The 23418-nt window shown below is 57.9% G+C and overlaps 4 protein-coding genes across 6 annotated transcripts in view; 2 read left to right on the top strand and 2 right to left on the bottom strand.

The window, feature by feature from the left end:
• Positions 1-2771: 2771 nt before the first annotated feature.
• LOC141959548 (vasotocin-neurophysin VT) lies at positions 2772-4935 on the top strand. The gene is made up of 3 exons (XM_074903698.1): positions 2772-3172; positions 3915-4116; positions 4766-4935. Exons 1-3 carry the CDS (start codon positions 3053-3055, stop codon positions 4933-4935), a joined length of 492 nt encoding a protein of 163 aa, XP_074759799.1. The 5' UTR covers positions 2772-3052.
• Positions 4936-7587: 2652 nt separating this feature from the next.
• LOC141959550 (neurophysin 1-like) lies at positions 7588-9422 on the top strand. The gene is made up of 3 exons (XM_074903700.1): positions 7588-7722; positions 7887-8091; positions 8529-9422. Exons 1-3 carry the CDS (start codon positions 7603-7605, stop codon positions 8576-8578), a joined length of 375 nt encoding a protein of 124 aa, XP_074759801.1. The 5' UTR covers positions 7588-7602; the 3' UTR covers positions 8579-9422.
• A 136-nt stretch (positions 9423-9558) lies between these two features.
• On the bottom strand, positions 9559-12241 carry MRPS26 (mitochondrial ribosomal protein S26). Its single transcript, XM_074903699.1, has 4 exons — positions 11945-12241; positions 11321-11458; positions 10161-10284; positions 9559-9812 (listed from the first exon to the last, which is right to left on the bottom strand). Exons 1-4 carry the CDS (start codon positions 12205-12207, stop codon positions 9681-9683), a joined length of 657 nt encoding a protein of 218 aa, XP_074759800.1. The 5' UTR covers positions 12208-12241; the 3' UTR covers positions 9559-9680.
• Positions 12242-18154: 5913 nt separating this feature from the next.
• Positions 18155-23418, bottom strand: part of PTPRA (protein tyrosine phosphatase receptor type A) — a 133565-nt gene continuing 128301 nt past the window's right edge. For all 3 annotated transcript variants that reach the window (XM_074904274.1, XM_074904275.1, XM_074904276.1), the window contains 6 exons: positions 22626-22702; positions 20983-21117; positions 20461-20586; positions 19628-19779; positions 19175-19310; positions 18155-18491 (listed from right to left, as the gene is read on the bottom strand). In XM_074904274.1, coding sequence (XP_074760375.1) covers positions 18417-18491; positions 19175-19310; positions 19628-19779; positions 20461-20586; positions 20983-21117; positions 22626-22702 — 701 coding nt within the window. In that variant the 3' untranslated portion in view covers positions 18155-18416. The remainder of the gene's footprint in view (positions 18492-19174; positions 19311-19627; positions 19780-20460; positions 20587-20982; positions 21118-22625; positions 22703-23418) is intronic.

Raw genomic sequence — 23418 nt, forward strand, 5'->3', positions numbered from 1 at the left:
AGATAGCAGGCAACTAACGCCGCCGATTAATGCCGCCGCGGCTGCATCGCCCGCCTCGCATGTCGTTAGGAGATCAGAGCTAACGAAGGGGGCTCCTCTGGGGCCCCGGGAGGAGCCTGGGGAAGAGCAGGGACGTGGCACAGCAAATCCGGTGCTGGGGACGCAGCGAGGGGACCTTCCCCGCCCTCCACGGCTGATGTTGGGGGATTTGGAGCAGGGATTCGAGTAGCCCCAAAGCATCGAGCGGGGTGTGGGTTGGGGGGGGGGGTCCAGCATCACCCCGGGGCTGTGGCTGGGTACCAGTTTGCCCCAGCTGGATCTGCCCGGCCCCATCATCCTGAGGTCACTCCGCCGTGACTCACCCCAGGTGACCCAAATGCTTTCACCCCTCCCCAAAACACCCTTTTTTATGGTTTACTTTTTTTTTTTTTTTTTAAACACAGTTTTTGCCTCCCCCTGCCTCCCCCTTCCCACCTCATCCTCCCCTTGATTCCCATAAGTGATTCTGCCTTGTGGCTGCGGAGCCTCTGCAACTTGGAAAAAACATTTTATTAACCTTCCTTGACTTTAAAGAGCATAATTACATTTTAATCTCATATTCCCGCGTTATCATTCCAGACACAGAGTCATTTGAATGCAGATCGTTCCCGGCTAATGTAATTTTACGATACAGTAATGAAGAGACAGAGCATGAGCGTGTAACACCCAATTTAGAGCTGACATTTGGGTTTCTTTTAAAAAGTTTTCCCAGCCGAGGGTTTTTGCGTCCTCCTCGGTCCTGCAACGCAAGTGGGTTTCGGCTCCTGCTGTGAAGGGATGGCTTTGGATGGGGAAACGTGGCCGGTGCTCATAATATTGGTCATTAAAGCTGCCCACGGCTGCCCCACGTGGGTGATTCAGCCTCTCTGGTGGTGGGCACGGCGTGAATTCAGCAACTTGCTGCTCCCCTGGTGCCAGGGAGACCTGAGCCAGGGGCTGCGGTTACCTTCACCCCTTTTGAGGTGGGGGGAATCACCTTCATTTTACTTGTCAAAAAGCCCAGGAGCCCCCCAGAAAACAGGACCATCACCCCTCCAGGTTGATGCATTCCCTCCAAAATCACAGGGCAAGAGATGGGAGCTGGCTGGGACCCCCAGTGCCCCAAAATAAATACTTGCCCTTACCCCTGCATGCCTCAGTTTCCCCTGGGCAGCGAGGTGATGTTCTGGGGTTCACCCCTCCGTCCCCAACATCCCTCGCTGATGCCTACGAAGCCCACCAAGGAGCTCACTTTGCTTTTTCAAAGCATTTTGATTTTGCCAGGGTGGAGTGCAGCGGGCCCACAGCTTCCTTTGGGGTGTGTGAACAGAGCAGCAGCCCCCACCCCGGGTACCCCTGTCCTCCTTGCTCCAGCCAGGGCTGGGCCAGTGCAGGTCCCTGATCCATCACCAAAGGGATGCTAACGAGGGTGAGGGAGCAAGGGGTGCTAACTAGGGTGGAAAAAAAACACCCTCCAGCCACCCAGAGTGATCCCCAAGATGATTTTTATGGTTCTCTGCCTCAATTCCCCATCTTCAATGAAGAGGAGTTCAGGGGAGGCTGAACAGTAGAAAATCACCCCAGAGACAGCACCATTGCCCACCCTCATCCCTCCCAGCACCCCAAAACGAGCCCCTCCTAACCACTGTGAGCCATCCCCCGTGCTCAGGGGGGGCAGGGGGTGCTTGTTAGGTGCCTGATTCCCCTCTCCATATTAATTTCACGTTGTCAAGGTCACCCTGCTGAAAAGGGGATCTGGGACCAGCAGGAATATTTGTGGCTGGATGGTGCAGGGAGGGATTTTACACTTGGGGGTGTGTGTGTGTGAAATTGCTGCCATTTGCCCCGTACTGATGTTTCCAACAGCCCATCAGTAACACGAACGTGCCAGGTCTCAGCGTGGGTGGGACCCGCTTGGTGCCAATAGGCAGGTCAATGCCAGACCCAAAGGTGCTGATTTGGTTTATTTTTTTTTCCTTTTCCTTTCTTGTTCTGTTGTTGATTTTTCTGCTTTCTAGGAGAAAAAGAGGTGGAAGAGGCAGGTGAGCAGTGGGTGGCACTGGTGAGACCCTCTGGGCCCAGGATTTGTCAGGGTCCTGCTCTACACCCCGGCGCTCTGCGGCCCAGCGCTGCAGCTGAGGCCCTCGGTTTAGGTGTGTCTGTGTGCACCCCGAGATCTCCCCCAGCCCTGACCCCATCGCTCCCCCCCCCCCCCCCCGCCCACAGCATCCCCTCCCAAACCAGCACCACTCAAACCTGCACCTGTCCCAAGCTGGCACCCCTCCCCAAACCAGCACCCTCCAAACCAGCACCCTCCAAACCAGCACCCCTCCAAACCAGCACCCTCCAAACCAGCACCCTCCAAACCAGCACCCTCCAAACCAGTACCCTCCAAACCAGCACCCTCCAAACCAGCACCCTCCAAACCAGCACCCTCCCAACCACCATCCCTCCTCAAACCAGCATCTTCTGACTGAGCCTCCCTCCTCAAACCCACTTCCCACCCAAACCAGCACCCTCCCAGTCCAGCACCCTCCCCAAACCCTCATCCCACCCAGCCCAGCATCTGTATGAGCATCTGTCCCCAAACCCACATCCCTCCTGACCCAGCACCTTCAGACAGAGCACCCCCCTCCCCAAACCCGCACCCTCCGGCCCAGCACCCCTCCCCATGGAGTGGCCATCCCCGGGGTGTCCCGCACCCCTCGGAGCAGCCACAGCTTGGGGTTGGGGGTGAGGTGGGATTCACCAGCCCTGAGCTCCGCTGCTTGCGCTCCTGCACTGAATCACCTCAATTACAGATTCACTTGGATGCGATTTGGGAAGAAAGGGAAAGAAAAAAAAAAAAAAAAGAGGGGAAAAAAAAAAAACACAACAAAAAAAACAACCCAGCCCTCTTTTTTCTTCCTTCTCCTCCTCCCCTGGGAAGGGGCGACAGCAGCATAAATAGCGGCTGGCGCAGCACGGGGCCAGCTGCAAAGCGAGCGGCCGGCTTCCCCTGGCACGCGTGGCACGGCGGCGGGCACCCTCCACCATGGCAGAGCCTTCGCTGCCCCTCTCCTTCCTCTGCCTCCTCGCCTTGTCCTCTGCCTGCTACATCCAGAACTGCCCCCGGGGCGGCAAGCGGGCCCTGGCCGACACAGCCCTCCGACAGGTATGGGCTGGGGCTTTGGGGGGGACGGGATGGGGCTTTTGGGGGGATGTAGGGGCTCTGTGGGGTGCAGAGGATGCTCTTGGCTGTGCTGTGCTCCCCTGAGCAGCACAGTGCACCCTGGTTTTTTGGGGAGGGCTGGGGGACATGCCCAGGGGCACCCGGTGGAGGATTGTGATACCCCCACACACCTCTTAAAATGATGTTGTCACCTCAGGGAGGGGACGGGGCTCGGCCACAGCATCCCCGTGGGGAGACAAGACACCCCCGTGGGGAGACAAGACACCCCCGTGGAGCAGAGCCGGGGAGGACACGGGGGGCAGCAGGGAGCCCCCAAAGCAGGGCCAGCGCCGCAGCACCAAGGCCACGCTGCTGGAGACACAAAGACTGGCCATTAAGAAAAAATGTTTCCCAGCAAGAGTGGTCCGAGAGTGGAAGAGGCTGCCCAGGGAGGGGGGAGTCCCCATCCCTGGGGGGGTTTCAGGGCCGTTGGGATGAGCTGTGGGGGGATGTGGGGTAGGGGAGAACTTGGCAGAGTTGGGCTGAGGGTTGGACTCGGTGATCCCGAGGGGCTTTTCCAACCTGAGTGATTCTGGGATTCTAAGACAGGTCACCCCGTGCCGGCGTGGCACCCCGAAGGCTGGCAAAGTTCGGGGGCTGCTTTAGAATACAAGGGGTGCAAGCAGGGTGTACCCCTTTTTTTTTTTTTGCGGGGTTTGAGGGACTCAAGTGTCTCTTCCCCCAGTGCATGCCCTGTGGCCCCGGGAACAGAGGCAACTGCTTCGGGCCCGGCATCTGCTGCGGCGCGGAGCTGGGCTGTTACCTGGGCACGGCGGAGACGCAGCGCTGCGCCGAGGAAGACTACCTGCCTTCACCCTGCCAGGCCGGCGGGCAGCCCTGCGGCTCCGGCGGCCGCTGCGCCGCGCCCGGCATCTGCTGCACCCCCGGTAATAGGGGGGGGGGGGGGAGTCGGGGTCAGCGGGAGGGAGAGTTTGGGGTGTTTTGGGGCCATGGGGGGATGGCAGTGGCAAGGGTTGGTCCTCCAGTTAGACTTCGCCTTACAAAGGGGAAACTGAGGCACGGAGTGACAGCATTTTTTCCCCATTTTGGGATAATTTCGGGATAGATAACACGGCAAAATTTTTTTACAGTGAGGGGGGTGAGGCCCTGGCACAGGCTGCCCAGAGAAGCTGTGGCTGCCCCCTCCCTGGAAGGGTTCAAGGCCAGGTTGGACGGGGCTTTGGGCAACCTGGGCTGGTGGAAGGTGGCCCTGCCTGGGGCAGGGGGGTGGGGCTGGATGATTTTTCAGATCCCTTCCAACCCAAACGAGTCTGTGATTCTATGACAAGAATCGGGCTCAGAGCTCCTTCCTGAGCCCCCACCGTGAGGTATTCCCCAGCCAGGCACACGCAGCCTCCGCGATGTGCTGGAAAAGCCCCACCAGCCCCATTCCCTGGTTAACGGGAGGGACAAAGCTGGAGCGCGAGCTGTGTGCAGCCCCCCCAGCTGCCTCCAACCCCTTCCCCACCTGAAAATAAAAACCACTCGCCATCCTCAATCACCCATCCCGTGCTGACACTTGGCTTTCTGTTGGAGAAACCTGTGCGATGGACGCCGGCTGCCTGGGTGAGGGCGGTGACGGGGCTCAGGAGACGGCAGAGAAGAATTTGACCGTGTTGGACGGCTCGGCTGGAGATTTGCTCCTCAAGCTGATGCACTTGGCGAACCGGCAGCAGCAGCAGCAGGGCAAGCACCCCCTCCTCTGAGCTGGGGCGCCGAGCGTCCCCCCCCACCCTCACCAACCCTCCCTCACCCCAGCCTTGTAAATACCAGACCCAATAAAAGTCCTCGTGCACTGTGGTGGCTTAGTCTGGGATCACAGGGGACCCATCCTGGGCTTGGGGATGGGGGGGGCAGTGTTGGTGGGTCTTTATCCCCCCCCCCAAACTCCCACCCAGCCCCGTGGGGTTCAGCTCCCCTCTGCAGAGGTTTTGCTGGGCTGGGTGCAGGATTTGGCCCCATCCTCACGGCGCTAAGAAGCTCAGGCAGAGCTGGCCTTTGGGATCTGGCCACCGAGTCCCACCCCAGGTGCTCTGGTAGCACCCATGGGTGCTGAGCACCCCCCCCCCTGCACCTCCAGCCCCGGGAGATGGGGGATGGCTGGGATGTGTCACCATCGTGTTACCTCTTGGCCAAGACCCCTCTTCTGGGGCAGATTTGGGGCGTCACTGCCTTCAGGAACCGGGACAACAGGCAGCTTCAAGCCACGTCTAATAAAAATGATAAAAAGTAAGGAAAACCACCCAAAAAACCCCTAAGAGCGGAAAGGTTTGGGTTCCTAACATCACACAGCCCCCGGGGCTGGGCTCATCTTTCCCTTCCACCGCTCACCAAACTGGTTCCCTCCAGACCCCAATGGACAGGATCACCCCCCCAATCCGGGGTACCGTTACCCCAACCCTCTCCCCGGGTCTCTTACCCTGCCGGGGTCCCTGCTCCGGGCTGGGATCTGGCCACGGCGCGAGGGACGCCTCGTTCTTTATAATGTCCCCGAGGGAGGTGGCACCTCCGGGGAGGTGGAGCTCCTCCGCGCCAGCGGGACCCATCCTGCCCCCGGCGGCTCCCCACGCCTCAAAGGGGGGTGCAGGATGAGCCCAGCGCCTGCTCCCCGCAACAAGCAGCTTATCCCAGCCCTGGGAAGGTGGGGGGGAGGACCCCAAAATCTCCCCAAAAATTATTGGGAAAGGGGCAGTGCCAATGTGGATGGGTGACCCTGAGCCGGACGCCTGTGAGATGAAAAAATTGAGCTGTTAAACCCAGCCTTGGCACTCGGCCTGTTTCGGGGTGCAGGATGTGAACCCCAACATCTCCTGCAGCAGCGGGGATATGTCACTGAGCAGGGACGATGCTCCAGGCTGACAGGAGCCATCACATCAGGGTGTCGTGGTGCCAAAAAACACCAGGAGCTGATAACTGGTTTTTTTTTTTCCACACTTCTCTCCCCAACATGCACCCCAACCCCACCCACGGGGGTCCGGACGCCCCCAAACTGGCCATAGGGGCTCTGGGATGGTGATTTTCCACTCCCACAGGCGGGGTAGAGCTGCAGGGCCATCAGAGAACAGGTGCTGAGCCCCTTTTCCAACCCATTAACATGGACCCCAGCGCCCGGCTTGTCCCCAGGGATCAGGACTTGCCACCCACCTGACCCCGGGAGGGTGACAAGGACCTCACCCCCCGCCCCTGCCGCCACACTAAGTGACAAATTTCGAATCAAGGCCGTGAGGATGGGCAGAGGTCACGGCTCTCCAGCTCCGGGCTGCCTAATTCCCAATTAAGCAGGCGCGGGGAGGGAGCGGGGTAACGTCTCCACGGATGTTATGACTCGTCCACAGCGGAGGAATTTATTCAAGGTGGGAAGCTCTTAATTGCGGTAACGAAGGCGAGGGGTCGGGGTGAGCAGGACTCTGCGTGACCACATCAGCCTTCAGCCCCATCCTTGGTGCTGTTTCCCCGGGGGGGGCTTTGTCTGGAGCTGATGTGGCCCAGCACGTCATGTTCAAGCCCTGAGCGCGGTCTGAGGGCAGAAAAAAACGGGGAAATTTGGTCACATTCAAGCCCCAGGGCAGAAACAAGAGGGAAATTTGATCACATTCAAGCCCCAGGTGCAAAATTTTGTCATGTTCAAGCCCTGGATGCAGCCCCAGGGCAGAAACAAGGGGGAATTTTTGTCATGTTCAAACCCCAGACCCAGCCCCAGAGCAGAAAAAACAAGAAAATTTAGTCACCTTCAAGCCCTGGGCACAGCCCTAGGGCAGAAACAAGGGTGGAAATTTGTTCATGTTCAAGCCCTGGGTGCAGCCTCAGGGTAGAAACAAGGGGAAATTTGAGTTTTCAGGCCTTTGCTGCTGAAGTTTGTTTTTTTCAGGCTGCTGATAGATGAAAGCAGGCAGGGATGGGCTCTGTGTCACCCCAGTGTTGAGCATCCCCCCCAAAGCAGGCAGAGATGGGTGAAAATTCCCCCCCCCCTGCCGCTGCTCCTGGAGGAGGATACGGGTTTGGTTTCCCCCCTCCCCAGAAGGGCTTTGCAGCCCAGGGATGCACAAACTCCCCTGCTCGCCCCACTCCCGGGAGAAACACCCACCTCCGTCCCTACCCGACCCCACCTGTGGGACAAGGGTTGGCAGAGACAGGACCCAGCCCCGAGCAGCATCCGCAGCCTCCACAATCGTCACCAAAGAGAAAACCAAGCCCTTGGCCTTGACCTCACGTCCTCGACCTCCGGCTATCAGGTGTGGAAAGCAATGCCTTGTGGTTTTTAAGGGAAACGGGTGACGCTGGCGCCAGCGTGTGTAAGGAGGAGCTGGTGCTCTATATATACACGACGGCTCGCCAAGGGGGGAAGACGCCAAAAAGCTTCCTGGCCCGCAGCCATGCCCTGCAAGGCGCTCGCCCTCTGCCTCCTGGGGCTCCTGGCTCTCTCCTCCGCTTGCTACATCCAGAACTGCCCCATCGGGGGCAAACGCGCCGTCCTGGACATGGACATCAGGAAGGTACGTCCTGCGGGGGCTGCAAAGCCTCCTACCCCACTCCCTTCCCTTCTCCCAACCTTTCTGGGGGGTACGGTGGAAGGATGAGGGGAAAGGCTCAACCTACCCCCAGCTGCTTTCCCAGATAACTCCCCCCCCCACTTTTCTTCCCCCTTTTCCCCACACAGTGCATGCCCTGCGGCCCCAGGAACAAGGGCCGTTGCTTCGGTCCCAACATCTGCTGCGGGGAAGAGCTGGGTTGTTACATCGGCACCTCCGAAACGCTGCGGTGCCAGGAAGAAAATTTCTTGCCAACCCCCTGCGAGTCGGGGCACAAAGCCTGCGGCGGGAGCGGAGGGAGCTGCGCAGCCCCCGGCCTCTGCTGCAGCAGCGGTGAGGGCAGCGCCGCGTCCTCCTCGGGCACCAGAGAGGGAATTCAGGGTTCCGATATAAAAGACGGAGAGGGGACGTCACCCGAGGGACCTTCTTGGTCCTGTCTGTCTGTCCATCCTGCTCCCCAACTGCCCCACTCAGGGCAGACCCCAGGGAGAGTGAAAACAGACTGTGAGGTTTTGGGGGGAGCGGCCAGCAGGCAAATTTAGGGGCTGATCAAGCACCCCCTCCTGCTTGTATTGTTTTTTCAAAAGTCCCACCCTCCTCCCCAACTCAGATGCTACCAGAGATCCTGCAACAAATCCCGGGGAGCTACAGGGCACCGAGCACACAATCTCACACTGTGTTAGTCAAAAGCAGGGCTGGGGGGGGGCTCGGGGGGCTGGTCTGTGCCTTCTCTTTTCACGCAGCGCTCTCCCCATTCTTTACCCCCGCAGAGGGCTGCGTGCTCGACTCCTCCTGTGACCAAGAAATGCTGTTTGCTTAAACGACCCAGGAGAGAAGAACCTCCAGGATCCCATCTCTACGAGCTGTACCAGGCTGAGAACAGACGAGCCAAGGTCTGCGACTCGGATTTAAGGGATGATCTTAATGAGAAATAAAACTTGTACGGGAAAGAAAAAAAAAAAAGTCTGAGTTTTTCATGCGCTTGCCTGGTTTAGGTGCAGACTCAGGAGGGCCGAGGTGGAGCGAAAAAGCCATTTTTAGGAAAGCGTAGGTAAAAAGCAAGGATTTAAGGTCAATTCTTAGAGCTGGTGTTTTATCTCGGTGAGACTGGGCAGAGGGACCTGCGGTGAGACCGTCCAGGCTCATGCTGAACCACAGCAAACTCCAGGCTGGTGTCTGGCAGCCCAAAACCAGCGTTTTTGGGGTAAAGCTGAGAATATAACTCAGTCTGCAAGACCAGAGTAAGTTAGAACTGCCAAAGAGGACCTGAGTAACTACAGCATTATCTCCAACTTAAGCCCCAGGTGATGAGTAAAATATATCTGAAGAGGGGGGAAAAGGAGACACGCAAAAGCTGGTATCATTCAGACAATCTCTGCACATCTTCTCATTTAGCCACAGCAAGAGCTGTGCAAAGGAGGGTTTAACGTGTGAACGGGAACGACAGGTCCCTCCACCACAGCAGAAACCCGAGGAACGACCAATTCCTTCCCGCCACCAACAAAAAGCAGCAGGGCTGGGTTTCCTACAAAGCCATTCCGATCCTGTTTTCTTTCAAAAGCATCTAGAGGGGTCGAGACACAAACAGTGCCGGGGAACACAGGGGAGCCCAGAGCCAGGATTTGTCTCAGGGATTGTTCCTTTTTCCCTCCTCCACATCCTTCGTGTGGGAGGTGGAACGGCAGAGTCACTGCGACCAGCACACAAACACCAGCAGCTTCTCAGCCTCTGCCCAAGTTTCTCCCTCCCCCTCCCTCCTGCAGGCATTTAACGCTTCAGAGGAACCACAGCCAGACCGGCGGCTTTTCTCCACCAAATCCGTGGTCGATTTATATATTAAAAAAAAAAAAAAAGAAACCTTTTAAGAGAAGAGCTTGTGGAAAGAAACCAAGGCCAGCACCCCCCGTGCCTGGCCGGGGCCGCTAAGCCAACACCGTCCGTTTGACGACGCGCCCGTCCTTGTCGATGGCAAAGTTGTAGTTGCGAGGGTTGTCCAGGCACTGCTCGATCCGCGCGTCCAAGTTCTCGGGGGTGATGAAGGTTTTGGCTTCCTCCTGAACCAAGGACAAGTACCGGCTCTTAACACACGTGGGCAGACGAGTCGCTACGAGCCGCTGGCACCTGCAGAGCTCACGTATTGCCCAGAGGCCCCGAGATGCCACCAGGAGCCCGATCCCGAAGGAGAAAAACCTTTATTCTCTCTCTCAGGATTATTCCACCCTGTTTTCAGAGCTCTTGCTCAACCTCTATCCCATCCACACGCTGTCAACACTCCTGGAAAGTGCTAACATTTGTGTTCCCAGCTACCAACGTCAAAATCTCTGGAAAATAAGCCTACAGCTTCCACATGGCTCCCCCAGGCTGCTGTCAGATCCCTCGTGGGAACTGCTGGCTGCTCTTACCTGCAGCTGGAGAACTTCCTTCTCCTTCTCTTTCAGGAAAGCCTCCATGATATTGGCCTTGTTCTCCGTAGCCTTTAGCTTCTGCCTCCGCTCTTCTTCCGCTTCTTTTGCAATTCTTTCCTCTCTGCCATACGGGAAGGAAAACAAAATAAGGTTTCGGTGATGCTCACGCTCTGCTGGGGAGACACAGTGATCCTTGGGGTGCAAAGCCGCCAGGTTGCTGCTCTGGGGAAGAGAGCTCGTGTCGTCCCCCAGCACGGGGATGAAGAGAGAAAAATTAATGCAAAATCTGAATACAGAATCACAGAATCACGTCGGTTCGAAAAGACCTCAAAGATCCTCCGGTCCAACCATGACCCTCCCCCTGACCGTTCCCAACTCCCCCAGATCCCTCAGCGCTGGCTCAGCCCGACTCTTCAACCCCCCCAGGGATCCCGGGGACTCCCCCCTGCCCTGGGCAGCCCATTCCAACGCCCAACAGCCCCTTCTGCACAGAAATCCTTCCTCAGAGCCAGCCTGACCCTGCCCTGGGCAGCTTGAGGCCATTCCCTCGGGGCCTGGCGCTGGGGCCTTGGCTCCAGAGACTCATCCCCCCTCTCTGCCCCCTCCTGGCAGGGAGGTGTAGAAAAAGTTCTCAAACAGCTCAGAACAGTCACACGCTGCAGACCTGAGACCTTGCAGGGTCTGGGTCCCTTTGGGAGCGCTGAGCGGGAGCATGTGATTTTTCCATCAGGATGTGGAAGCTCAAGGGCTTTGTGAGGGGCCAAGGGACAGCAAGCGAGGATGGGACAGCCGGGCTGTTCCCTGTGACGTTCTCCTGCTTCTGAGATTTAGCAGACACTGATTTTCTTGGAAACATCGACATGTTTCCCATGTCTGGCCAGAGGATGGGGTGAGAGGGACCATGGAGAAGCTTATCCTCCCGCTGAGACCCAGTGCTGAGGGAGAGTGGGAGGTTGTCAGAGCTCTGTAACGCACCCTCAGCAGTGAGAGGTGCTGGAAACACAACGGCTGCGTATGCAGAATTATTTTAAAAATGGTCAAAACTTCGGTGGATCATCTTTGTAAGAATTAAGCCTGTCTCTAACGGACCCAGGTGTTGAATTTAGTTCTGCCCAAGCAAAAGCCAAAGCTGTGAAGGGGAGCGGCCCCCGGCTGACCTGCGGGCCCGCTGCCGGGCGTTTTCTGCCTCGTTCCAGGCCATGAGGCGCCGGTGCTGCTCCATCAGCTCTGCCGAGTCCTCCCGGGACAGCCGCTCCTCCTGCTTCTTCTGCAGCACCTCGGCCTGGAACTCGGCCCTGCCGGGACGAGGATGGGGAACAGAAGGGACAGGAGGCTTCTCCCAGACCTGCCCCATCAGCCCGGCCCTTCCCTGACCCACAGCAACCGCACAGCCCCGCACCCAGTCCCCTGCCTCACAGCACCCCCACACCCAGCCCCTCAATCCACCTCTGCCCCACAGCAGCCTCGCAGCCCTACACCCAGCCCCACAATGCTCCCCTGCCCCACAACCAGCCCCCCAACCTACGTCTGCACCACAGAAGCCCCAAACAGCCCCGAGCCCAACACTCCCCTGCCCCACAGCAGCCCCACACCCAGCTCCCTGCCCCATAACCAGACCCCCAACCTCCCCCGGCCCCACAGCAGCCCCAATCCCAAGTGTCCCCCACCCCACAGCAGCCCCACACCCAGGCCCCTGTCCCACCGCGGCCCCAGGCGCGGCCTCGTAACCCTCCGTGCCCGCCATCGCTCCCCCCAGCCCGCCCCATCTCCCGGGCGGGTACCGGAGGGCGCTGAGGACCAGCCGGTGCTGCCGGTACCGCTCCAAGATCACCAGCAGCTCCTCGGGGTCGACGGGCGGCGGCACCTTCAGCCGCGACGCCTTGGACTTGGCGGGGGGGTCGTGCCGCGTCTTGCGGCCCCGCGCCGGAACCAGCCGCGGGCCCCAGGCGGGGCCGGACCCGGAGCCAGGCCCCGGGGGGGCGGCGGGGCCCAAGGCGGCCCCCAGGAGCGGCCCCGGGCGGCAGCGCCGCAGCGCCGGCAACATGGCGGGGCGGGCCGCGAGACCGGACGTGACGTAATCGACCCGCCCCGCCCCGGGGCACCATGGGAAAGGGAGCGCGGGGCCTGACGGGAAATGGAGTGCGGGGACACGGGACACGGACCCCCCGGGACACGGACACTCCCCCCGGGACACGGACACCCCCCCCAGGACGTGGACACCCCCCACGGGACACGGACACTCCCTGCAGTACATGGACACCCCACGGGACACAGACACCCCCCCCAGGACATGGACACCCTCCAGGGACACAGGCACACACCCCCCCCAGGACATGGACACCCCCCATGGACACGGGGACACCTCCAGAGGACACGGGACCTCACGTGACAGTGGGCCCCCCCCCCATGGTTGGACACGGACACACACCCGTGGGACACGGGACCCCACGGGACCCGGACACCCGTGGGCACAGCCCCGCACGATGAAACACGAGACACAGCCCCCCCCCCCCGGGACACGACCCCCTCCTCACGGCAGGCAGCCTCCCCCGGGGCACACAGCACACACACACACACCCCAGCACACCCCCACGCGGGACACTCTCCACGGGACGCCCCCCGCAGTCGCCATCACGCAGGACAGGCTCCCCCCCACCTCGAACCCCTTTATTGCCCGCGGGGACCCGCCGGTGGGTCCCGGGTCGGTCCCGAGTGGGGTCGGTGGGTGCCGCTCACCGGCGGCGCAGCGCAGCCCCCTGCGGGAAACGGGGCCGGGGTGAGGCGGGGACGGTACCTACCCCCCCCCCCCCCCTTCCCACGGGTGTCCCCCGGTCCCCCCCGTGTCCCCCCCCACTCACCAGCTGCGGCTCGTCCCGACGCGGGGCCGGCGGCTGCCGGGCGGGCCCGGGGGGGGGCGGGCGGCAGCGGCAGAGCGGGGCCGAGACCTGCGTGGGGTGGGGGACACGCACGGAAACACCCCGAGGAGGAAGGGGGGGTAACACGGGGAATAATCAGGGTCGGGGGGGATAATCCGAGGGGGGTAATTCGGGGGGGGGGGATAATCGCGGGAGGTGAATTCGGGGATGTGTGACCCGGGGGGCGTAAAGGGGGGGGTGTGTAAATCCAGGGGGGGGGGGGGGAACTCCGTGGGGAGGGAGCAGTGGGGAATAATCGGGGGGAGTGTAATTTCGAGGCGGGGGGGGGGGCTAAATCGGAAAAGAATCACCGGGGAGGGGAATAATCGGGGGGGGGGGGGGGGGAATCCAGGTTCAGGGGGATCGGGGGGGGGAGATAAACGGGGGGAGCCTCTGTGCGGGAGATAACGGGGGGGGGAATCTGGGGAGGGGGGGGATAAACCAGGGAGGGGGATAATGTGGGGGGCTGATAACGCCGGGAGGGGTATAATTTGGAGGAGGGGGGGGCATAACCCTGGGAGAAGGGGGCTTTTACTCCTGCGGGGGGCTATAATCCAGTGGGGGGGGTCACCCCGGGGGGGGTGTATCCCCTGGGGCAGGATGGGAACCCCAGGGCAGGGGGACAAGACCCGGGTGGGCATCACCTGGGGGGGGGGGAAGGCGGAATTATTCGTGTCCGGGGGGTGTCACCCGTGGGGGGCGTCACGCGTGGGGGCACGGAGCCCTTACCTGCAGGGCCGGGGGGGGGGCGAGGTCCCGCTTGCCCCCCGGGTACCAGCCGTGGGACCAGTGCTGGCCCGGGCGGGGGGGCACCAGCGCCAGCAGCAGCAGCAGCAGCACAAGGGACCCGCGGGGTGCCATGGCGGGGGGGGGGGGGGCTGTGGGAGCAGAGGGGGCCCTGTCCCACCGGCACCCACCCCGGGGAGGGCGGGGCTGGCGGGAAAGGATGCTGGAGGGGATGAGCACCCGTGGGTGCTGCTGGGGTGATTTGGGTCCAGCAAAGATGGGAACCCCAGGGGTCTGTTTGGGGTGGGTTTGGGGAGGGAGGTGACAGGATGAGCACCCATGGGTGCTGCTGGGGTGGGTTTGGGGAGGGAGGTGACAGGATGAGCACCCATGGGTGCTGCTGGGGTGGGTTTGGGGAGGGAGGTGACAGGATGAGCACCCATGGGTGCTCCCCGGGGTGGGTTTGGGGAGGGAGGTGACAGGATGAGCACCCATGGGTGCTGCTGGGGTGGGTTTGGGGAGGGAGGTGACAGGATGAACACCCATGGGTGCTGCTGGGGTGGGTTTGGGGAGGGAGGTGACAGGATGAGCACCCATGGGTGCTCCCCGGGGTGGGTTTGGGGAGGGAGGTGACAGGATGAGCACCCATGGGTGCTGCTGGGGTGGGTTTGGGGAGGGAGGTGACAGGATGAGCACCCATGGGTGCTGCTGGGGTGGGTTTGGGGAGGGAGGTGACAGGATGAGCACCCATGGGTGCTGCTGGGGTGGGTTTGGGGAGGGAGGTGACAGGATGAGCACCCATGGGTGCTGCTGGGGTGGGTTTGGGGAGGGAGGTGACAGGATGAGCACCCATGGGTGCTGCTGGGGTTCGGGTCCAGCACAGAGAGACCCCCCCAGGGGTGCCAATTCGTGTCTGCTTGGGGGTGAGCAGGACCACCCTCCCCGGGGTCCCCGCGCGCCAGCACCCCCCCCAGCACCCCTCACCTGGCCGGCGGGTGTTGGTGGTGGTGGCCGCAGCAGTGGCCGCCCCGGGCTGGGCACGGCTATTTGTAGGGCTCGGTGACGGTGACGTCGGCCCCGCCGCCGCTCCCACGGGGGACCGTGACCTCGCCGCTGGCTGCGGCCTCCCCGTGCCAGTGCCCATCGCCTCCGCCCCCCCCAAATCCCCTCGGCACCGCGTGGCAACACCCTGACACCCCTTTTTTTGGGTGCCTCCTTCCCCCTGCTCTAGCTCATCACCCAGTGCTGGAGGGGGGGGCTCTTGAAGTAACCCCCCTCCCCGTGCCTCAGTTTCCCCAGCCGCAATTTCACCAGTTTTCTCCCCATTTTTAGCTTCTTCACCTCCAACTGGGGGGGTGGACGCTGGCAACAGTCGCGCAGCCCAAAGCCCCCGGCCCTGGGGATGTGACGGAGCCGAGAAAAGGGATTTAGGCAGGATCCAGCCCCGGATTCTCTCCAGCAGCTGCTCGTGTCTCTGCCAGTCGCAGTCAGACACGGCGGCTGGATGAGGCCACGGCAGATGAAAAGTTGGGGGGGGAGCTCCCCAGCCCCCCAAATCCCTCTGGTTTTGCAGCCATCGCGGGAAGGAAGGAAAAAAAAGAGAAAAAAAAAAAAAAATCAACCCTCATGAATATCACCGGGGTGAAGCCATGGAGGGTGCAGGGATGGAGGTGCCTGGGGGGTCTGTGGCCTCATCTGCTGTGGGTGAGCGTGGCCCCCCCATCCCAGGAGGGTCCCTGTTCCCTTTAGGATCAGCACAATTATTTTTGAGTGTGATTTATAGCGCTGGTTAAAAGCCCTCCCTCCCAGTTCAGTTTGCCAATAGATGATGTTGGGGTTCATGAGGGGTTGGTGGCAGCAGTCAGGTCATTTTTGGGGGGTGTTTTGGCTTGCTGGGGGTGTCCCTTTGCCTGTGTGCCCCCACCGAGCCACCCCCCCAACTCCAGGAAATCCCACCTGGATGGAAAAGTGCTGGAAAACTCAGATACCCCAACTCGTGGGGTGAGTTTTCCCATGTTTTTTTAATTTTAACCCCAGGTCTTCCCCTGGCTGGTCAGGGATGTGTGTGTGTCCCGCCCCCCACCCCGTATCCACCCAAATCCTTGGGGTGAAACCTCTGTTCCAAACCCCAGTTCTCCCAGTGCCTGCAGAGGGGGGATGGAGCCCCCCCAGTTAACGAGGGGGGTGCAGTTTCCCCCAACTGCAGGAGGAACAAGGCAGGTTCATCAGACACCTCTTTATAACAAAAAACCTGTTAAAATCAACCACATTAACCTATTTTTTAATACAGAAGTGCTGCACCACTGGGGACTCGGGACTTTTCTTGACCCTTTGGACTCTTCTTGTGCCCTGGCCCATCACCACCATTAAGGTTTCCTTATTTTTTCTTCTGGGAAGGGAATGATAAAAATCAGCAGTTATTTTTTTGCCTCTTTCTTCGATACTCAAACTCATCTCCATGATGGAGCCTCCACCGGATAAAAAAAAAAAAAAAAAAGGAAAAAACCTCTAAACTTGTCTGGGGAGTGGCAGTAGCATCCCTCAGGCTGCAGAAGGGTCTCCCTCAGCTTTAAGAACCTGAGTGCTTTAGCAGTGACCGTGTGGAGACCGTCCTGAGGTTTTAAACTGCACGAGAGTAGGCTGAGATTGGCTACAAGGAAGAAATTCCTTATGAAGATGCTGGTGAGGCCCTGGCACAGGCTGCCCAGAGAAGCTGTGGCTGTCCCATCACTGGAAGGGCTCAAGGTCAGGTTGGACGGGGCTTTGGGCAACCTGGGCTAGTGGAAGGTGTCCACTAGACTCGACTAGATGAAATTTGAAGGCACCTCCCAACCCAAGCCATGCCATGATTCTGTGATTTGCATTTTCAGCTGTTTTGGTGAAGCCTCACCCAAGCAAGAGCAACAAGTCACGCTTAATTTCTGGCAGGAGGTCAGACCCCCTCACCCCACTGATGGGCATCTTGTTCAAGCTCTGCTCCTGCCCTGCCTGGGTTTAGGTCCATGCACACCCTTCCTGAGAAGCAGAAACACAGAAATATTGTTGGCTGGGTCCTCTGAGATCTCCAGTCCAACCTCCTGCATGGAGAAGGGCCAACGCCAAAGTGAGGTCAGGCTCCCTGGAGCAACCAGCCGTGTTTTTAATGTCTCCAGGGACACAGATTGTGTCCTGGGCTGCACCCCGAGCAGGGTGGGCACAGGGCGAGGGGGGGATTCTCCCCCTCTGCTCCGCTCTGGGAGACCCCCCTGCAGGGCTGGGTCCAGCTCTGGGGCACCAACAGCAGAAGGACACGGACCTGCTGGAGCGGGGCCAGAGGAGGCCACGGAGATGCTGGGGGGGCTGGAGCCCCCCTGTGAGGACAGGCTGGGAGAGTTGGGGGGTTCAGCTGGAGAAGAGAAGGCTCTGGGGAGACCTTAGAGCGGCCCCCCAGGGCTGAAAGGGGCTGCGGGAAAGGGGGGAGGGACCCTTGATCAGAGAGTGTAGGGATAGGACAAGGGGTAATGGTTTTAAACTAACAGAGGGGAGATTTAGATCAGATCTGAGGCAGAAATTGTTCCCTGTGAGGGGGGTGAGGCCCTGGCACAGGCTGCCCAGAGAAGCTGTGGCTGCCCCCTCCCTGGAAGGGTTCAAGGCCAGGTTGGACGGGGCTTGGGGCAACCTGGACTTCTCTCTCACTGCTGTTACAGACCAAGAAGATGGAAGGGTCTGGGTGGCAACTGGGAAGAGACACGAGGGGGGAGAACACGCAGCTCGGACCACGTGGAGCTGCTTCCTTCTCCAGCCAGAGCCCCCAGGGCCCAGGCACCAGCCCCCCTCGCTCACCTACAGCTCCAACACCCATCCCTGCAGCAGCTCTAAAATCCGGCACCAAACGGACGTTTCTTTCAGGGAGCAAAAGTCCTTTTGTCTTTCTGGGGTTTGAGTTCTTTTGGGTTGAAATTCCAATGGTGGCTGTTACGGTCATTATGGTTTCCAAACCAGCAGCACGTGATGGCCTGACCCTGAAGGGGGAAACTTCTTAGCTTTTGATACAAAAACTAGGATATTTATATATATACACACACACAGAATAAGCTTTTTTTTTTCTCCTTTTTTTTTTTAAAGAGCTGACCAGCGGAAAAATGTGAAACCATTTCCCTGCAGGTTCAGAAAAGCTTGTGCTTGTGGGATTGTGGGTGTTTTGGTTTGTTGTTTTTTTTTTTTTTTCAGATGAGATCCAGAATATCTTCTTCCTTTTTTTTTTTTTTTTTTAAAAAGGCTTTACTCCCTCAAGAAAAAAAAAAAAAAAAAGATTTACAAACAAAATAACAGCCTGTATCAACTCTCCAGAAGAGAGATGGTATGACAATATTAATCCAAACATCACGCTATTTAATTCCCCAATAAAACATTGGAAAAAAAGGAGCCAACAGTATCTGCACTAACACTTTGCTACATATAAAATCTCCAGCTAATATGAAGCTTATGGTACCAACCTCTAAAACAGTTAAGATATATACACATATTTTTTGGGGCTGGGTATATTAACAAACAGAATATTACAAAATATTAAAGAAGGCAACTCTTCTGTCATTTGTTTCGGGGCGTGGATTTTTGTTTTGTTTTTTTTTCTTCACTTGAAGTTGGCGTAGTCTGAGAAGGCGTCGATATATTCCTGCACCACCTTGTAGCAGAATTCGTACTGTTCCTGTGGGATTCGGGGAGAGCACAGCGTTAGGCCAACAAAATTCCCACCCGAGACAGAATTTGAGGCTTTGTGGTCTGTGGCAAGTGGGGCCCACACCTGGTCGGGTGTCCTCAGCCCAGACCGAGCGCAGGAACTGGATTCCCACCCGTGAGCAGGTCCCACCTCCTTCGTGGCCCCCAAAACTTGGCCGCCCACCCTCCTTCCACACACAATAAAGTCTGCTTTCCCCTTCCTCTCTGAGGTTCTATTTTGACCCCGAAAGATTTTGTTTTAAATCCCTGAGCATCCTTGCAAAGCCCTCTTGCAAGATCTCCTCCAGCCTTGCCTGCCTCTCCCCTTCCTGGCAGGCTGCGTGCCCGAGCCTGTGCCACAGCTGCTCCAGGACAGGATTCCAGGCTCCTGGAGCCCATGAATATGGTGGCTGAGGATGTCTCCAAGGAGGCTCCTGCAGCTTGTGTCAGTGCTCAAAAGGGGTTTGATGCCTTCAGCCAGCCAAGCTCCACGCTTCCAGATGTCCTAACAAGAGGGAGGGGAGATACCTCCTGACCCACCTCCCTCCCCTTCTCTTTCATGGAGACGGAAAACCTTCAACCAAGGAAGTTTTTGCTCAACACTGGAGTCCCCAGCCCATTCTGAGGCCCGGGGTGGCAGGAGGAGCGTGGGGTGTGCTGTGCTGCTCTTACCAGTGTCTGCACCATATGCGGCCTCTGTAGTCTTAAACTCTTCACCGTCTGAAAGACGTCGAGAATCCCTTCTGCCTTCACCCTTTCCAGGACAGTGCTCAGCGCACAGAAGGTGCCTGTTCTTCCTGCTCCGGCACTGGCAATGAGAAACCAGAAGGTAAAGAAAACCTCCTGTCCAGCCTGTGTTGGCTTTGCTCAGGGCACAATCCCTAAGGGAACCACCGGAGAACTGGAGGAGCCAATGGTCCTGCCCCAGTCTCTCCCAGTTTAGCTAGGACATGCTCTACAATGAAGCCTCTTTGCTTAGCCAAGCAGGAAAACCCCATACGACATCTGCCCGGGTTGCTCCTGCTCAGCCCAAGTCTTCTGAGGGCCCTTTGAGCATCTCCCAAGCTCCTTGTAGAGCAGGTCCCCTCAGAGGGGTGGCCAGACCCTGCTCCAGCCGGGCCTCACCTGCAGTGCACAGTGATTGGGTGGTTGCCAGACTGCTGCTGCTGCTTCTGCACAGCCGCGATAATGTTGATCATTCCCTTCCCATCCCCGGGGATCCCAACTTCTGGCCATCCGTGGAAATGAAACTGCCGAATCTGTCGGCTCTTGTTTTCCTGGTGGAGGAGCAGAGCTGGAGGTCAGTAAGTTGGTGGGAGAGCTGTACCAAGAAACCCACCAGCTCAGGGCTTTGGGAAAATGATCAGCGTAGGGAAGCTGAGGGCTTGTGGAGGGGAGGGGTTCCCATGGTATGGAGCAGGGCAGGATGTGGGGGACGGGGAGCAGGAGGGAGACCGGGTGGTGGGCACAGGGACCAGGCAGGAGGAGGATCACAGAATCCCAGAATCACCCCGGTTGGAAAAGCCCTTGAAGCTGCTCCAGTCCAACCATGACCCTCCCCCTGACCGTTCCCAACTCCCCCAGATCCCTCAGCGCTGGCTCAGCCCGACTCTTCAACCCCTCCAGGGATCCCGGGGACTCCCCCCTGCCCTGGGCAGCCCATTCCAACACCTAAAAATGAGGGCTGCTGGGTGACAGCAGGGCAGAGAGGATGGATGGGAAGCCATTAGTGGGACAGGAACCCTTGGGGTGGGAGGTAAGCGTAGGGAATACGGTGGGGATTGCAGGGGATAGACGCTACTTTGGGATGATGGGGAGATGATGGAGCTGAAGGTGCCAGAGGGAAGGTTCAGCACGTGCAAGAGGAATCTCAAAGCACCACAAACATCTGTGAGGGTTAATGACAGCCAAACCCAAGAGCACCCAGAGCTCCCCAGAGGAGTAGGCTGGACTCTTACCCGGGTGTTCGTTACCAGCAGGTCCCGCACCGTGTAGCTCTCACACTCTTCCTCTTTTTTCAGCTCCACAGTGATGTCTCCGTAGGACACGGAGCCGTCAGACGGCCAGTACTGGGCACACTTCTCCTGAGAAAGCATAAAAGCACGAGACAGGGTGAAGACCACGTTTTCCTCACGGGCTTGAACAGAAGAAGCCTTCTCCTGGGGCTGGCAGCTGCCCAGAAGCAGGTGGGATCCCACAGGCTTGCTTCAGAGAGGAGCTGCCCACTGCACCTGAAGGTGCTTTGAGAAATAAGGGTCTAAAGTTGGTTTATTCACCATCTCCGCACCCTGGGTCTACAAACAACTGGATTTTTTGCATTAGAAGTAGAGGCTGAAATACATTTCCTGACAGAGAGGGGGTGAAATAGCCCCCAGTGTGTGTGGCACTGGCAGTGCTGAGTCCATCAAGAGATTTTCAGTGGTTTTATTTTTATGATTTATTTTTCTGGTCCTTAAATGTAGCTATCCTTGGGCGCTCACCTGGCCTCTCTCCTCCAGCTCCGTTAGCATCACTATGGAGCAGGATTTCCACTCCCAGATCATCCTCCAGAAATCCTCTATCGTGTGCTGCAGCGGCCCTTGGCTGGCGATGTAGGAATCCTTCTGGCGATAACCCTGCGATTTGATAAACGGGGTTAGCGGTGAATGGGCAGCGCCCGGATGCTGGGAGCAGCAGGAGGAATGCTCCTGGACACAGGTTACCAAGCTCAGTTAAATTTTGGGAGCATCATGACTGCCCATGTGAAAGACCCCAGCTTGGGCAGAGCAACCTGCTCTCACTTGTGGGCTGCGGCCCCATGCACGGGCGTCACTGCACCGCTGCTCGGCAGCTGAGGTGCCATCAGCCACCACTTTACCATGGTAAGACCTTTGTTTTTTAAAGAAATGCAGCTCGAGTAGGATCACATCCCCTATGTGTGTGTGGCCTTATCCATTTGGTGAAGAAAGATTTGGGTTTCCAGCACTCCTAAGCAATGTTGCAAAGTCTGAGTGCTTTGCCTAAGCTCCGAGTACTTCAGGTATGATTTGTACTGGGGATTTTTGGAAGAAGTAAGCAAAGCTAGGTGGAACTAGGTGATCTTTAAGGTCCCTTCCAAGCCAAACCACTCTATGAGATACGATCTCTGAAAAGCAGTAGTAAGTCTGGTTGACTCTTGTCTCTTCCACAACCACAAAGAGCTTCTGTTTCCAAAAAGCCCTCTGATGTTCCCCTGTGCCCTCGCTGCAGACTGACTAAAGATGCTTCGTCATTTGGAGCTTATAATTTAAGCAAAGTTCAGCAGAGGCAGGAAATTGAATCCTCAATGAAAATTGCTTATGTGACATTTAAGCTTTCTGATCTCGATGCAGAACAAGGCGGCTGCTGGATGCTCACGCAGCCAGAGGAACCCGCAGGGATTCAGGGAGCAATTAATTTGGGATGTTGTAACTGGGAATGCACTGGTTTTACTGGTTCAATCCATGGCAGTAATCATCTTTTTGGGGAAAAAAACCCCTTCTTGCCATTAGGAGACAGAAAATTGGGCTAGAAAAGAGGGGGGCTCTGTTACTTAGCCAGCACTGGCATCACTGCATAAATACTCCTAGGAGATGTCCCCCTGAAGTCAACAGGATTACTCACAGGAAAAGGATGTGCAATCACTTACCTCCTCCTCAGAGTGAGGAAAACACTTAACCTCTCTGCCTTGTCTCCTCCCGTCACCCAGACAGGTATAATGGGATTGACCTGGTTATTCTCAAGGGGTTTGGGATCCATATATTTGTCTATTACCTAATCTAGGGGATGTTTTCTGACCAAATGAACAGTGCACTATAGCAAACATTTCCATGGCTACGTGCATCCGCTTCTCCAAAGCCATCATCAGAGTCTGGAGTTGCAGAAGTGAGATCAGAATTTGGAGGCTCTGCTCAAGCTCCAGCTCTCCTCTCCCATAAGGAAACTATATACAGAGGAGTTTCTTGGAGAAAGAAACCAGCATCGTCCGGTGACACAAAGCAAAGTCAAGTGGAAAGGGCCTCACAAAACCAAGAAGTGTCTCGGGACAGATTCTTTCCATAGGAAGAAGCGTGAGGTAAAGAGTTTCCACTGGGAGAAAATGGAAAGGAGATTAAAGAAGACTCACGTCAATGAAGGAAGCGTTTACGTAGTCTGTGTTCTCTTCACCTCTCTTCACTGGAATGATTACTCGGTTGAACTCATCTGAAACGGAAGTGAAATGATCTGAGTTTTGGGGAACACCTTCAAAACGTGACTCCTTGATAACATGGCCTTTAGCTGGGAAGTCACCAAGCCCTAGGTGAGAGGACAGAGATCTGGGGAGGCCTGTGTTTACAGCACCCGGCTGGGACAAGGAGACTCGACTCTGCCTTCTGCCATGCCCTGGCTTGGGGAAGGAGAAGGGGATGCTAAGGACTCCAGGAGCAGGACCTGCTCAGCACAAGGACTCCCTTCTCCCTGGAGGCAGAAAGTCTTGGCAGCATAAACCTGCTGAGAAGAATGTCACAGCAGGGACAGTGTAGAATGAAAGCAAGAAAACCCTGGGGGCACTGTTATATTTGGCCATGAAAAATCACCTGCCCTTGACTCTGCCCCATCCCTTCATGCTATCCCTGCCTGAGCAGGGGGTTGGAGCAGATGATCTCCAGAGATCCCTTCCAACCTCAGTCAGTCTGTGACTCCACTACTGCGGGCACAAATGCCTCTGCCTCGGCAGCTCCGGAGCACTCATGGAATCACCGGGCGGCTGAGGTTGGGAGGGATCTCTGGAGGTCATTCGGTCCAACCTCCCTACTCCAGCAGGGTGGCAGAGAGCCTGCCCAGGTCCCTGTGCAGCCAGATTTTGAGTATCTCCAAGGATGGAGACTCCACACCCTCCCTGGGCAACCTGTGCCAGTGCTCGGTCACCCCCATGGTCA

This window comes from Athene noctua, chromosome 4, assembly GCF_965140245.1.
Source record: "Athene noctua chromosome 4, bAthNoc1.hap1.1, whole genome shotgun sequence".
Taxonomy (NCBI): Eukaryota; Metazoa; Chordata; class Aves; order Strigiformes; family Strigidae; genus Athene; species Athene noctua.

What these genes read in the sequence shown, in the direction of transcription:
- LOC141959548 (XM_074903698.1), top strand. Translation starts at nt 3,053, where the DNA reads ATGGCAGAGCCTTCGCTGCCCCTCTCCTTCCTCTGCCTCCTCGCCTTG. An exon ending in CCGACACAGCCCTCCGACAG is followed by an intron (nt 3,173 to 3,914) that starts GTATGGGCTGGG and finishes CTCTTCCCCCAG; the next exon opens with TGCATGCCCTGTGGCCCCGG. An exon ending in CGGCATCTGCTGCACCCCCG is followed by an intron (nt 4,117 to 4,765) that starts GTAATAGGGGGG and finishes TTTCTGTTGGAG; the next exon opens with AAACCTGTGCGATGGACGCC.
- LOC141959550 (XM_074903700.1), top strand. Translation starts at nt 7,603, where the DNA reads ATGCCCTGCAAGGCGCTCGCCCTCTGCCTCCTGGGGCTCCTGGCTCTC. An exon ending in TGGACATGGACATCAGGAAG is followed by an intron (nt 7,723 to 7,886) that starts GTACGTCCTGCG and finishes TTCCCCACACAG; the next exon opens with TGCATGCCCTGCGGCCCCAG. An exon ending in CGGCCTCTGCTGCAGCAGCG is followed by an intron (nt 8,092 to 8,528) that starts GTGAGGGCAGCG and finishes TTACCCCCGCAG; the next exon opens with AGGGCTGCGTGCTCGACTCC.
- MRPS26 (XM_074903699.1), bottom strand. Translation starts at nt 12,207, where the DNA reads ATGTTGCCGGCGCTGCGGCGCTGCCGCCCGGGGCCGCTCCTGGGGGCC. An exon ending in CTGGTCCTCAGCGCCCTCCG is followed by an intron (nt 11,459 to 11,944) that starts GTACCCGCCCGG and finishes TCGTCCCGGCAG; the next exon opens with GGCCGAGTTCCAGGCCGAGG. An exon ending in GCCCGGCAGCGGGCCCGCAG is followed by an intron (nt 10,285 to 11,320) that starts GTCAGCCGGGGG and finishes CCCGTATGGCAG; the next exon opens with AGAGGAAAGAATTGCAAAAG.